Source organism: Chelonoidis abingdonii, chromosome 13 (genome assembly GCF_003597395.2).
Source record: "Chelonoidis abingdonii isolate Lonesome George chromosome 13, CheloAbing_2.0, whole genome shotgun sequence".
NCBI classification, from domain to species: domain Eukaryota; kingdom Metazoa; phylum Chordata; order Testudines; family Testudinidae; genus Chelonoidis; species Chelonoidis abingdonii.
The window spans coordinates 6,699,912-6,711,525 of record NC_133781.1 but is presented as its reverse complement, the minus strand read 5'-3'; the positions used below and the strand labels follow the sequence as shown (position 1 = coordinate 6,711,525).

Below are 11,614 nucleotides of genomic sequence, written 5' to 3'. Positions count from 1 at the left end.
ATGTTTAGGCTTGAATCGATTTGCCTCTGGAGACAATACAAGGATAGGAGGAGAGGCAGCAGAAAGAATTTTGACTGATATGGTGGTCCCTGTGTAACATCCTCCATTAGTAACATAAGCTTTTAGAATGTGATACATTTCTATGGGCTGAGGTCTATAGCTCAAGTATTTGCTCTATTTACTTGAGAGATCACTGGGAATGTTTTGGGGGAAAGGACAAGGGAAAGAAAGGAGGTCCCTATCACAATGCCAGGGGGAGGAACACCTGAATTTTAATAGAGTTTCAAGGTTAAGGCCAGAATGGTCTTAAAGCATTTTTTCATAAACTTCACAACAGCCTTTGATGTGGGTAGATATTATTATGGCACTTTTATAGCTAGAAGAATTGAGGCAAAGCAATACTAAGTAATCTGCCCTAGGGCATTCCAAGAGTCAGTGGGAAGCCAGCAATAGAACTTCGGAGTCTTGGATTCAGTTCTCTAGCTGACCCATTAGGCCAGATTCCCTTGTCAAATTATTTATAGGAGATTAATTCATATAGCCAGTAAGACATCAAAAATTTCTAATTATATCTAGTCATGTCAAATGACAATTATGCCTTTAGTTAAGTATGCCATACAATACTTTGCCAGAGAAAGGTTAGCCAAAAATGCTTTGACTGAAGATCTGTTGCAAATGCAGAACAGACCCTATAAAAGGACCCCTGGGAAAAAAATTGCCTTGTCCTTGCACAGAAAGCTTCAAGGTAAGCATATGGAGGGACCTGGGTTTGTGGAGAGGGGACATTTCTCCTGCATTCCACACATCCAGCTACATTCCTGAAGCCGCTAGCACTAATTTCCATGAAGGATTGACTCTGTTAGCAGTGATTTTAAATCTGCTTTTCAAGGTGCCTATATATTTTCAGTCTATAATTTATCACTGGAATTTCGTGCAGCAATAAGAAGAGAAAATCTATTTCTATTTTACAGTATCGATCAGCTTCCAGACTGCATACGATCCATCAGGTATCACAATAGGTAAGATTCTGTTTACTGATTCCAAGGGGATAGTAAGAGACTATCTAGGGTGGGATTTCTGTATTCCTGAATGGACAGTTGCTGTAGCCCCTAATATTTATACCCATTGTGCAAATGCATTACATATTGTGCTTGGGCTATGCTGCCTATGGCAGTCAGGGTCTCCACAGTGGCTGAACTTGAAGCCAGTGACCGCTGATGCTAGTCCGGCCAGTGCCCTGTCCTATATCCTCACTTTTAACCAATCAGTTTGATCAGTTCTAGACGTTAGGTTTTGATATGATCATATCCAAGGTGGCTATAGCCCACCAGCTGAAGGAATATTGCAAAATCTTACTCTTTTTCCTCAGACATATGTATTATTGTAATGATCATTTTGTCAGGAATTTTCTGTACCAAATTTTATTGAAGAAGTTTGTCATCAGAACATACAAGTCATTTTGTAACATGTAATACAAAGGCCTCATTTTTCAATACTGCTGAGAACTCAGCAGTTCCCTGTTGTTATAAACCCATAGTTTATTTAAGAGCCTAATAATGGGTTTAGAATTCCAACTCCTATTTTTGAAAATCTTGGCCTTAGTTATGTTTATAAATTATATTCCAGCACATTTACAACTGTACTAAGTGTTATAATAAATAATTGAAATTGAACAGTGGCAATTCATTAAAAAAGTTGTGTTATCCATGGTTTTTATTGTTTGTTCACTTTGTTTTATTGTTTAAATCACTGAGTACAGAATAGCAAGGGTCTTCTCCATAGATTTAGGCCCAGATCATTAAACTATTGTTCTGCTCTGCAATGCCTAACTGAATTAGGAGCCAAACTCCTGCAAGTCAATGGCTCATCAGGCTGATGTAGTTAAGACATGTTAGCATCACAGCTAACAGTACACAAGGGAGCAACGTGGCAACATCAGGTCTGATTACCTTGGGGTACACCAACCCAATGGAATGGGGAACCAGTCTGCAGCTAAATGAACTCAAGGTTGCCTTTTAGTGTGAGGCAGGCAAGATTCAAACCTTCAGGTCTGTAGTTCAGAACCTTACCCTCACATTCCTCATATCCATGAGGAGCCATATTCTCACTGATTTTCAACAGATGCCTTACAATTTACCCCCACTAAACCATCCCAAAGGTAGAAAATGTCAGAGGTGTCCCAATGGATGCAGAATATTACTGATTCATCAGTGTAACATTTTCTCCCCATCAGAGCTCACTGCTGAGTTGCCCTAAATAAACTGCAGCCATGTCGTCGGATGCTGACATGGCCGTCTTTGGGGTGGCAGCTCCTTTCCTCCGAAGGTCAGAGAAGGAAAGAATTGAGGACCAGAATAAGCCTTTTGATGCTAAGACATCGGTCTTTGTGGTACATCCCAAGGAATCCTTTGTGAAAAGCACGATCCAGAGCAGAGAAGGAGGGAAGGTCACAGTCAAGACTGAAAAAGGAGAAGTGAGTAAAAACAAGGAGTAAGGAACAACATTTTGTTCCTTCTCTGCTCTTAGCTGATAGAAACAGGTCTCTTCTTTCCTTCCAGACTTTGACTGTTAAGGAAGATCAAATCTTCTCCATGAACCCTCCCAAATATGATAAAATCGAGGACATGGCGATGATGACCCATCTCCATGAACCTGGTGTCCTGTATAACCTCAAAGAGCGTTATGCAGCCTGGATGATCTATGTAAGTACAGGCTGAAGTGTTTCCTGGACTTCCAAACCAACAGCTACACTAAATCATGTGGAAGCCAATCACATTATCTTCCTTTCTTTCAGACCTACTCGGGTCTCTTCTGTGTCACTGTCAACCCCTACAAGTGGCTTCCTGTGTACAACCCAGAAGTTGTGGCTGCCTACAGGGGCAAAAAGCGTCAAGAGGCCCCTCCCCACATCTTCTCCATCTCTGACAGCGCCTATCAGTTCATGTTAACTGGTGAGTTGCTCAACTCCTGAGAAGTGATTATAGAGTGAAAATTTCATCTGAGAAATCACAGTGGCTGAGTTTTAGCAGTATTAGGGGCATGCACTAGTGAGCAAATATCTGTGACCCTTATTTCCTTCACAGCCATCATCAGTACCAGTGCAAATTACACATATTTTTTCACTTTGTTTTTCTAAAAATCAAACCCATAACATATAGCCAAAGACACTGAACATGCTAAGAATAGTGACAGGTAAAGTGGTTCAGACGAAACAAGAATTCATCCAAACGTACATTGAAACTGACCCAAAACCTTGTCCAGCACTTGAATCTAAACCTGACCCAAAATTTCACACAAATCCTTTTTGGTATTCTGGAAAAGTTTGGTTAATTTTTCTAAAAAAAAATAACTGTTCTTTGTTCCCAGGTTTCAACCAGGCCTAGAACAAAAGTGCAAAATGCTTTGATAAAATGCTGATCTCATGGTATTGCCAGTACAGCTGGGTTAAGAAACTACTATGATCTCATGAACTTTCAGCTCCAAGAGCTTTGGATGAACTTGCAAAATTTTAGTTGTCTTTTAGTTAAGAATATTGTTTATATAATCATTTGCCCTACAGAGATTTGTCACTTGTTCAGATTCCTGAATAATACAATTTGATGAAAGGAAAATGTGTTTAAGTTGGTCTGAAGCCCCTGTATCCTATGAGTCTGTCAATCCATGTGAATTTAACTCAAAACCTAAATATCATGGAATTGAGACATTGATTGTTTAAGAGCAAGGGGGAGAGAGAGAGAGAGAGATAAAATAGTTCATGAAAAAATAAAAAAATTGAAGTAATTTCATTACAAAATGAAATGATTTTTAAAATATTGGTTTTGTTTTCTTCCTTTCTCCCCCCCCCCACCATTGGAATGCAGTAGAGTGGATGATGCCCAAAGCTTTATTTTATGTTCACATTTTCATTTTGTTTTTTCCTTTTCTCACTTTGTAACTTTTAGAAACTTCCAGAACAGGTAAAATGAAGGGAAGGGTAAGATTAGTGCTAAAATAAAAAAAAAGAGAAAAAGAAAACAGAAAAAGTGACCAGAAACCCCCTGAACCTATTCTGGACATAATTCATTCTATTGGCATTCAGTGACCAAAAAGAGAAAACAAAAGGGGAAAAAAAACATTTCCTAAAAACTCAAAAATTTCCAATGCTGATTAAAAAAAAAAATCTCAAGAAATCGGAAACTACTGGAGAAAGTTTCTAGTTTTGAAAAAAAGCTAGATTTTGTTGAAAAAAGTTTCATATAAAAATTTTGACAATCTCATATTTACTACAAACACATTTCAATCAGTTCAATGTTACTCAGTAACTCTTTTAAAAGTCTCTTTCGTTCTGTTTCTTTCACAGATCGGGAGAATCAGTCCATCCTCATCACGTATGTATATTTCCCTGCTCCGGTTTTTGTTGGCTTTGCTGTGCGCTGCAGGAAGAAACTCTTTGGTTATGTGTTCTCTGCTTCTCTGTTTGATTTTCAGCGGAGAATCCGGTGCTGGAAAGACTGTGAACACCAAGCGTGTCATCCAATACTTTGCAACAATTGCAGCTAGTGGGGAGAAGAAGAAGGAAGAGTCAGGCAAAATGCATGTGAGTTGGTCACTAGGGATGGGATTAAATGCTCTTTTATGAAACTGCCATGTATGTACTGATTTAAAACACCCTTAATTTGACAATAATTATTACTTTCTAGGGGACCCTTGAAGATCAAATCATCAGCGCCAACCCCCTGCTGGAGGCCTTTGGTAATGCCAAGACTGTGAGGAATGACAACTCCTCTCGTTTTGTAAGTCTTTTTGTCAGAAAGGCTCTTAGTTCTAGGCAAACATGAGGGCACGGTGTCTGCCACTCACTCAACTGCATGGGACAATTTATGTTCATATAATTAGAATTTTTTATCATGTCTTACTGGTCTTCAAATGACAACAGATCAGATATACATATAAATACCAGAAATTATAGTAGAGAAACAAGGTGGATAAGGTAAAATCTTTTATTGGACCAACTTCTGTTGATGAGAGAGAGGAACTTTCCAGCCACACAGAGCTCTTCTTCAGGTCTGGGAAAGGTACTCTGAGCATCACAGCTAAATGTAAGGTGGAACAGATTGTTTAGTATAAGTAGTTAACACATATTGTAAAGCCCATTCAAGGTAGAGTGGCCCATTAACGCCTCTGCAGTCATAGGACAAAAATAGGGATTAGTGGGTTAAGGATTGTTGTAATAATCCATAAATCCAGAGTATCTATTCAGTCCATGGTTTTTAGTATCTAGCAGAATGATGAATTTAAGCTCCTAGGCTCATCTTTTGAAAGTGTTGTGCAGGTTTCCTTTGAAGATGAGCATTGAGGTCAGACATAGAGTGATCACTCTGTGGAAAGTGTTCACTCACAGGTGATAGAGTGTTTTTGTCTTTTATCATTTTCCTGTGAGTGTTCATTTGAGAGGTAGTGATTACCTGGTTTCATCCGCATAGTTGTTATTAGGGCAGTAAGTGCACAGAGCTGGGGCAGTAGACCTTGAGCGAACTGCCCAATGACCACAAGATCTGTTAAGGTCTGAAGGCACCCAGCCAGATTTATTGTTGACAAAGTACAGTACTGGTGTCCTATACTTGCTACAAGTACACTCAATGCATGTATGCCCATGACAATGGATGCAGCTCAGTGAATGGTAGGACTTTCCACTCCCCCCAATGCTGGCCAAAGACATTCCGTCTGAGACTCCACTTTACATACCAATACAAACAAGTTACATATTGCCCCTCTGATGTGGTTAGATACTGCCCTCTGACATAGCTAACTACTGCCTTGTACCTGTTAGTTTGATATAAACATCTCTATCCATCATGCTGTCATCCTGACATTATCTTTAGGATGGCTCAGCAAGTTCCTGTTATCTTGGTGAATGTGTCTGGTATCGAGGTGTTTTGGTACCACCTTATGGAATGTATTTGTGTGAGTGGCCTGTGTGCAGCACTTCTTAGGAATGTGTGTTTCTGAAATGTCAGCTCTGTTCTTGCCAGATTCTATGGGCACGGCCTGCCTCTAGCTCACAGCCTGACTTTGCTTGATATCAGCAAAACTTTGACTGCTACTTTAGCCCAGGCCTCAGGTCTCATACCAGGCCTCTGATACAAGGGCTTATGTCTCATGCTTTTTTTCTACTACAACCCCCAGTTCAAGTTCCACCATCATTGGATGAGGAGAAGGAATTTGAACAGGACCTACCGCCTCTCAGGGGAGAGTCCTAACCATTTAGCTCGGGGCTATTCTGATGTGGGGCTCCTTCAGTCTCTGTGGATGAAACTGTCTCATTCTGGATCAATAATTAAAGAGTCATTGGAGTGGGATCCTGGATCTCCCCTCCTTTCCCATGAGTGCAGTAATCACCCAGCTATGAAGTTATTCTCATGCTTCTGCTTTATGTGTGGGTGAGAAGGATAAGTGAGAATGACTCTATAGTCTGGTGGTTCATGCACTTACATGAGAGACCCAAGATCTAATCCCCTTTTTCTAATGATGCTTTAATTTTATCCTGAGTGCAACAGCAACAACAGGAGAGACTGATGGAGTCCCACATCAGAGGAGTCCACAGCCCAGTGGTTAATATACTAACCTGAATGGAGGTACTTGTTCAAAACTCTTCTCCCCTCAGGCAGAGGGGGGTCTCCTACATCCCAGGTGAGCACCCTAACCATTGGACTAAAGATTAGAAGGCAAGTCCTTCATCCCTGGCTATTCTGTATTAACTCATCTGAGGGGCCTGATCCAGGAAGAATCCTCTGAGCATGTCTGCCAGATCAGGCCCCGCATGCGATTTAGGCAGCTGAATGCCTGTCTTTCGCTGGTACATCAATCGTTCTGGGGCTTAGCCAGGAGATTGGCACCTATGGCTAGAGGGAGGCAGAAGTGCACACACCCAGAGGCAAGAACACAGATGTAGGGAACTTTTACTGCAAAAACATAGGTGTCAAGAGAGTTTAGGCACTGACAGGGTTCAGCAGGAGTTTTGTGCGTCACAGTACTGATGAAACCAAGACTTAAATGCCTAAAAACAAGGATGTAGGCACCTGGATACTTTTGTGCATTCAGGCCGTCCTTCCTCTCATGCATTCAACTTATATGAACTGTACATTTGTGGCTATATTGGTCACTATGGATGTTAATAATTTAGCGTAGGTCTTTACCTAAATATTTAGTAGTGACATAGGGTAAAAATTTCACTACATATTAATAAAATACATCTAGGGGGAAGCCTTGGCCTCTCTGAAGTAAAAAGCAAAACTCCCATTGATTTCAATGGGGCCAGGATTTCATCTCTAGTCTGCCTCTGAAGGTTTTAAATGAAATGACTTTTTTTTTTCCTTTAAAGGGTAAATTCATCAGAATCCACTTTGGTACCACAGGGAAACTGGCTTCTGCTGACATTGAAACATGTAAGGAACCTCCTTTTATGGATCACAATTCCTGTCTCTCTTTCTTTCCTGTTGTGTTTTCTTGTGGCTAATTGTACTTTACCTGCCTTGCCAGATCTGTTGGAGAAATCTAGAGTCACTTTCCAGCTCAAGGCGGAAAGAAGCTACCACATATTTTATCAGATCATGTCCAACAAGAAGCCAGAACTAATTGGTAAGAAACATTTTAACTCTTTTGGTGGAACTGGTCACTGAGTAACGCCAACTGATGAGCTTTGTTACATGGGCAATTATGGGCATGTCTGCACTGCATTGTAAACCCAGGCTCAGACTCAGATTTGAGACCAACCCCTCCTCTACAGTTCACACTAAAATCTATATGACTCAGGTCAGTAAGTCCTCAGGCCACGGTCCTGGGACCCACATGGGGTGGTAGGTCCAACCCCAAATCCTATTGTGATACGGGTTCAAACTCTGTCATTTCACAGTGTGAACATAGCACAATCCTGGGTCCCCAGAAGCAGAAGGTCTGACTTGGGTCTGTGAGCCGTATGGACACATCAGCATGGTTCTGAGAACTGGGTCCATCAAATGTAAATCTGGGTTTACAATGTAGCATGATGCACATGTGTAAGCTTGGAAACAATGAGTCTGTAGGCGTGGGGCCCACAGACCTGGGTTTACAATGAAGTGTAGACATACCGTTAAAGCCCTGTGTTACCCTGAGGCAAGGTCTGAAATAAATACGTGACCAAAGACCACACTGCAGCAGGTAAAAATTGGGATCTATTCTTGTTTTCAGAGATGCTTCTGATTACCACCAACCCATATGACTACCCCTTTGTGAGTCAAGGTGAGATCAGTGTAGCCAGCATCGATGACCAGGAAGAACTCATGGCCACAGATGTGAGTAACACATGAGAATTATTATGTGAAGTGTTAACTTTACTAGATAAGATCTTTACTTTACTGATTCTGTCGACAGAGCGCCATTGACATATTGGGCTTCAGTTCTGAGGAAAAAACAGCCATTTACAAGCTGACAGGGGCAGTACTGCACTATGGGAACCTGAAATTCAAGCAGAAGCAGCGTGAGGAACAGGCAGAGCCAGATGGCACAGAAGGTATTAGCAGAAATTACACTCTCAACAATACAAGCAATAAATCAATCCATAGAAGGTGAATTATGTCAAAATGTCAAGCTTTAGCTTTCAGTTCTGTTTGAGGAGTCTCTTTTAAAACTATCCTTTATTTTTAGGTGCTTAGGAATACATTTTCAAAGGCACTGGGTGCTTAACTCTCACTGACTTTCAAAATACCCTAATTTTGAATTTCATGTCTTTTATGCCTGCAAAATCTCTACTGTAAGAATACATTAATAGAATTGCATGAATAGAACATTTAACATTACATGTGCTTTTGAGAGATTCTCACATACACCACACTCTATATGTTGTCCAATAATTGATTCCTCCGACTGTGTCCTTTTAGTGGCTGACAAAGCAGCCTACCTGATGAATCTGAACTCAGCTGACCTGCTCAAAGCCATGTGTTGCCCCCGAGTCAAGGTTGGGAATGAATATGTGACCAAAGGTCAAACCGTGCAACAGGTAACAATTGTTGATCTAGAATTCCTGGTTTGAATTAACACACCCGGGTTTCTTCCTCTGCTTTGTATGGTAACACCAGTCTTTCTCCCACTGTGTAGGTGCACAATGCGGTGGGTGCTCTGGCAAAGGCGGTCTATGAGAAGATGTTCCTGTGGATGGTTGTTCGTATCAACCAGCAACTGGATACCAAGCAGCCCAGACAGTACTTCATTGGTGTCCTGGACATTGCTGGCTTTGAGATCTTTGATGTAAGGAGCAGGGATTTGACAGCAGGTTCCTGGAAGGGACACTGAAGGGTTGTGAAAATTCAGAGAAATATGTTTTTCCTGAAGATCTTAGAACTTTTAAGATCATTTAAAATTTTCTGGAAAAGCCTGCCTTTTCTGGAGAAGTGCCCTGTCTCAGCTTCTGAAGAGCATGACACTTGAAGGGCTTCAGTTCTAAAAAGACGGAATTAGGTTTTGTATGTAGAAATAAATAGCAACTGCAGCATTATGTGCTTTCAACTTTTCAACAGGTTGAGCTTATTATCAAAAAACTATTGTGTAATGAGGTGAATACTCAGAAGTGCCTGAGCAAGCATGGGGCAACAAACACAAAGGCAAGCCCAAGGGTTGAGGCACATACAGGCCTGAGCCAGGATATGGGAATTCCTGAGTGGGCCAAGTCAATAGTCCATAAATGCCTGGTCAGACGGGTCAGATGGGTGAGTACTGGGGGCTTGACCCATAAAAAGCCTGCAGCGAGAGTGAGGAAATTCTGGCACAGCAGGGAGCTTATCTGGGCCAGAGCCTGGAAAGAAGCATGGCCTTGATCTAAAAGCAAAGAAATCCTGGTGCGGGCAGGCACTGAAAATGTTGAAATGTCCCAGGAGATATGATAGTATAATAAATAATAGATTTACCTTACTATTGACTTCAAAGGATAATAAGAGCTCTCCTGGGAACAATGAATTCAAGGTATTTTTGCTCTCCCATATTCATGCACAAATCCCATTGAGGGAATTGCACACAGAGCCTGAGCTGGTGGCACCCTGCCAATACAACCCTTTACATTTACACTAGGAAGCCCACTTTAGGATTAGAAGGGCCACCACAGCTTCACAGTTGCTGTTACATCTTTAAAATCTTTAATACACATACATTTGTCTTTCCCTTTGTGTAGTTCAACAGCCTGGAGCAGCTGTGCATCAACTTCACCAATGAGAAACTGCAACAGTTTTTCAACCACCACATGTTTGTGCTGGAGCAGGAGGAGTACAAGAAGGAAGGAATTGAATGGACATTCATTGACTTTGGGATGGACTTGGCTGCTTGCATTGAGCTCATTGAGAAGGTATCTTTTCAATTCAAGTGCCTGATTCATCTGAGAATTCTTTATTTGCTGGGTGTAGTATTAATTTTAGAGGGACTCTTCCCTGCTCAGGTCCATACATTCAGCCTTAGTTATTAAAAATACTTTGACCCACAATTGAATATATTTTGGGATAAAAACATTAGTCATAGAATAAAAAAAAATGTAGGGCTAGAAGGGACCTCGAGATGTCATCTAGTCCAGCTTCCTGCACTAAGCCAGGACCAATGATGGGAGTTACATAGCTTCCCCTGGAACCCTATTCCAGAGCTTAACTACCTTTATAGTTAGAAAGCTTTTCCTAATATCTAACCTAAATCTCCCTTGCTGCAAACTAAGCCCATTACTTCTTGTCCTACCATCAGTGGACATGGAGAAGTATTGATCAGCATCCTCCTTGTAACAGCCTTTAACATATTTGAAGATTGTTTTCAGGTTTCCTCTTCAACTTCTTTTCTCAAGGCTAAACTTGTGAGATTTTCTAAACCTTTTGTCATTATTGTTGCTTTCCTCTGGACTCTCTCCAATTTGTCCACATCTTTCTTAAAGTGTGGTGCTCAGAAGTGGGCTTCCAGCTAACGCCTCACTATGCTGAATAGACTGGCAAAGACAATAGACAATTACTTCCCGTGTTTTACCTACCATATTCCTGTGTCTTACATACGACATTGCAGAATATTAGCCTTTTTTGCAACTGCATTATAGTGTTGACTTATATTCAATTTGTGTTCCACTATAACCTCCAGATTCTTTTCATCAGTACTGCTGCCTAACCAGTTATTCCACACTTTTTAATTGTGCATTTGATTTTTAATTCATAAATATAGTATTTTGCACCTGTCTTTATTGAATTTCATTTTGTTGATTCCAGAGCAGTTCTCCAATTTGTCAAGGTCATTTTTTGTTCTAATCCTGTCCTCCAAAGTGCTAGCAACCTCTCCCAGCTTAGTGTCATCCACAATTTTTATAAGCATGCTATACACTCCATTATCCAAGTTATTAATGCAAATATTGAGTAGTACCAGACCCAGAACTGACACCTGTGGGAGCCCACTAGATACATCCTCCCAGTCTGACAAGGAACAATTGATAATTATTCTTTGAGAATGGCTGTTCAACCAGTTTTGCATTTCATCTAGACCATAGTTCCTTAGTTTGGTTATCAGAATGTCATGTGGGATAATGTCAAAACCTTACTAAAATCAAGATATATCATGTCTACAGCTTCCTTCCTATCCACTAGGCCAG

The 11,614-nt window shown here is 40.9% G+C and overlaps 1 protein-coding gene across 2 annotated transcripts in view; it reads left to right on the top strand.

Moving 5' to 3' along the window:
- The first annotated feature begins 692 nt into the window (after nt 1-692).
- The window catches only part of LOC116827483 (myosin heavy chain, skeletal muscle, adult), a 34,186-nt gene continuing 23,264 nt past the window's right edge, over nt 693-11,614 (top strand). The window contains exons 1-15 of one of the 2 annotated variants that reach the window (XM_032785049.2): nt 693-745; nt 972-1,019; nt 2,234-2,473; nt 2,559-2,702; nt 2,795-2,951; nt 4,340-4,367; nt 4,468-4,576; nt 4,680-4,772; nt 7,361-7,424; nt 7,519-7,617; nt 8,206-8,309; nt 8,389-8,527; nt 8,895-9,013; nt 9,112-9,261; nt 10,178-10,348. In XM_032785049.2, coding sequence (XP_032640940.1) covers nt 2,270-2,473; nt 2,559-2,702; nt 2,795-2,951; nt 4,340-4,367; nt 4,468-4,576; nt 4,680-4,772; nt 7,361-7,424; nt 7,519-7,617; nt 8,206-8,309; nt 8,389-8,527; nt 8,895-9,013; nt 9,112-9,261; nt 10,178-10,348 — 1,581 coding nt within the window. In that variant the 5' untranslated portion in view covers nt 693-745; nt 972-1,019; nt 2,234-2,269. Of the gene's footprint in view, nt 746-788; nt 890-971; nt 1,020-2,233; nt 2,474-2,558; nt 2,703-2,794; nt 2,952-4,339; nt 4,368-4,467; nt 4,577-4,679; nt 4,773-7,360; nt 7,425-7,518; nt 7,618-8,205; nt 8,310-8,388; nt 8,528-8,894; nt 9,014-9,111; nt 9,262-10,177; nt 10,349-11,614 lie in introns of those variants that run through there. The other variant, XM_075071953.1, reaches the window with a different exon arrangement.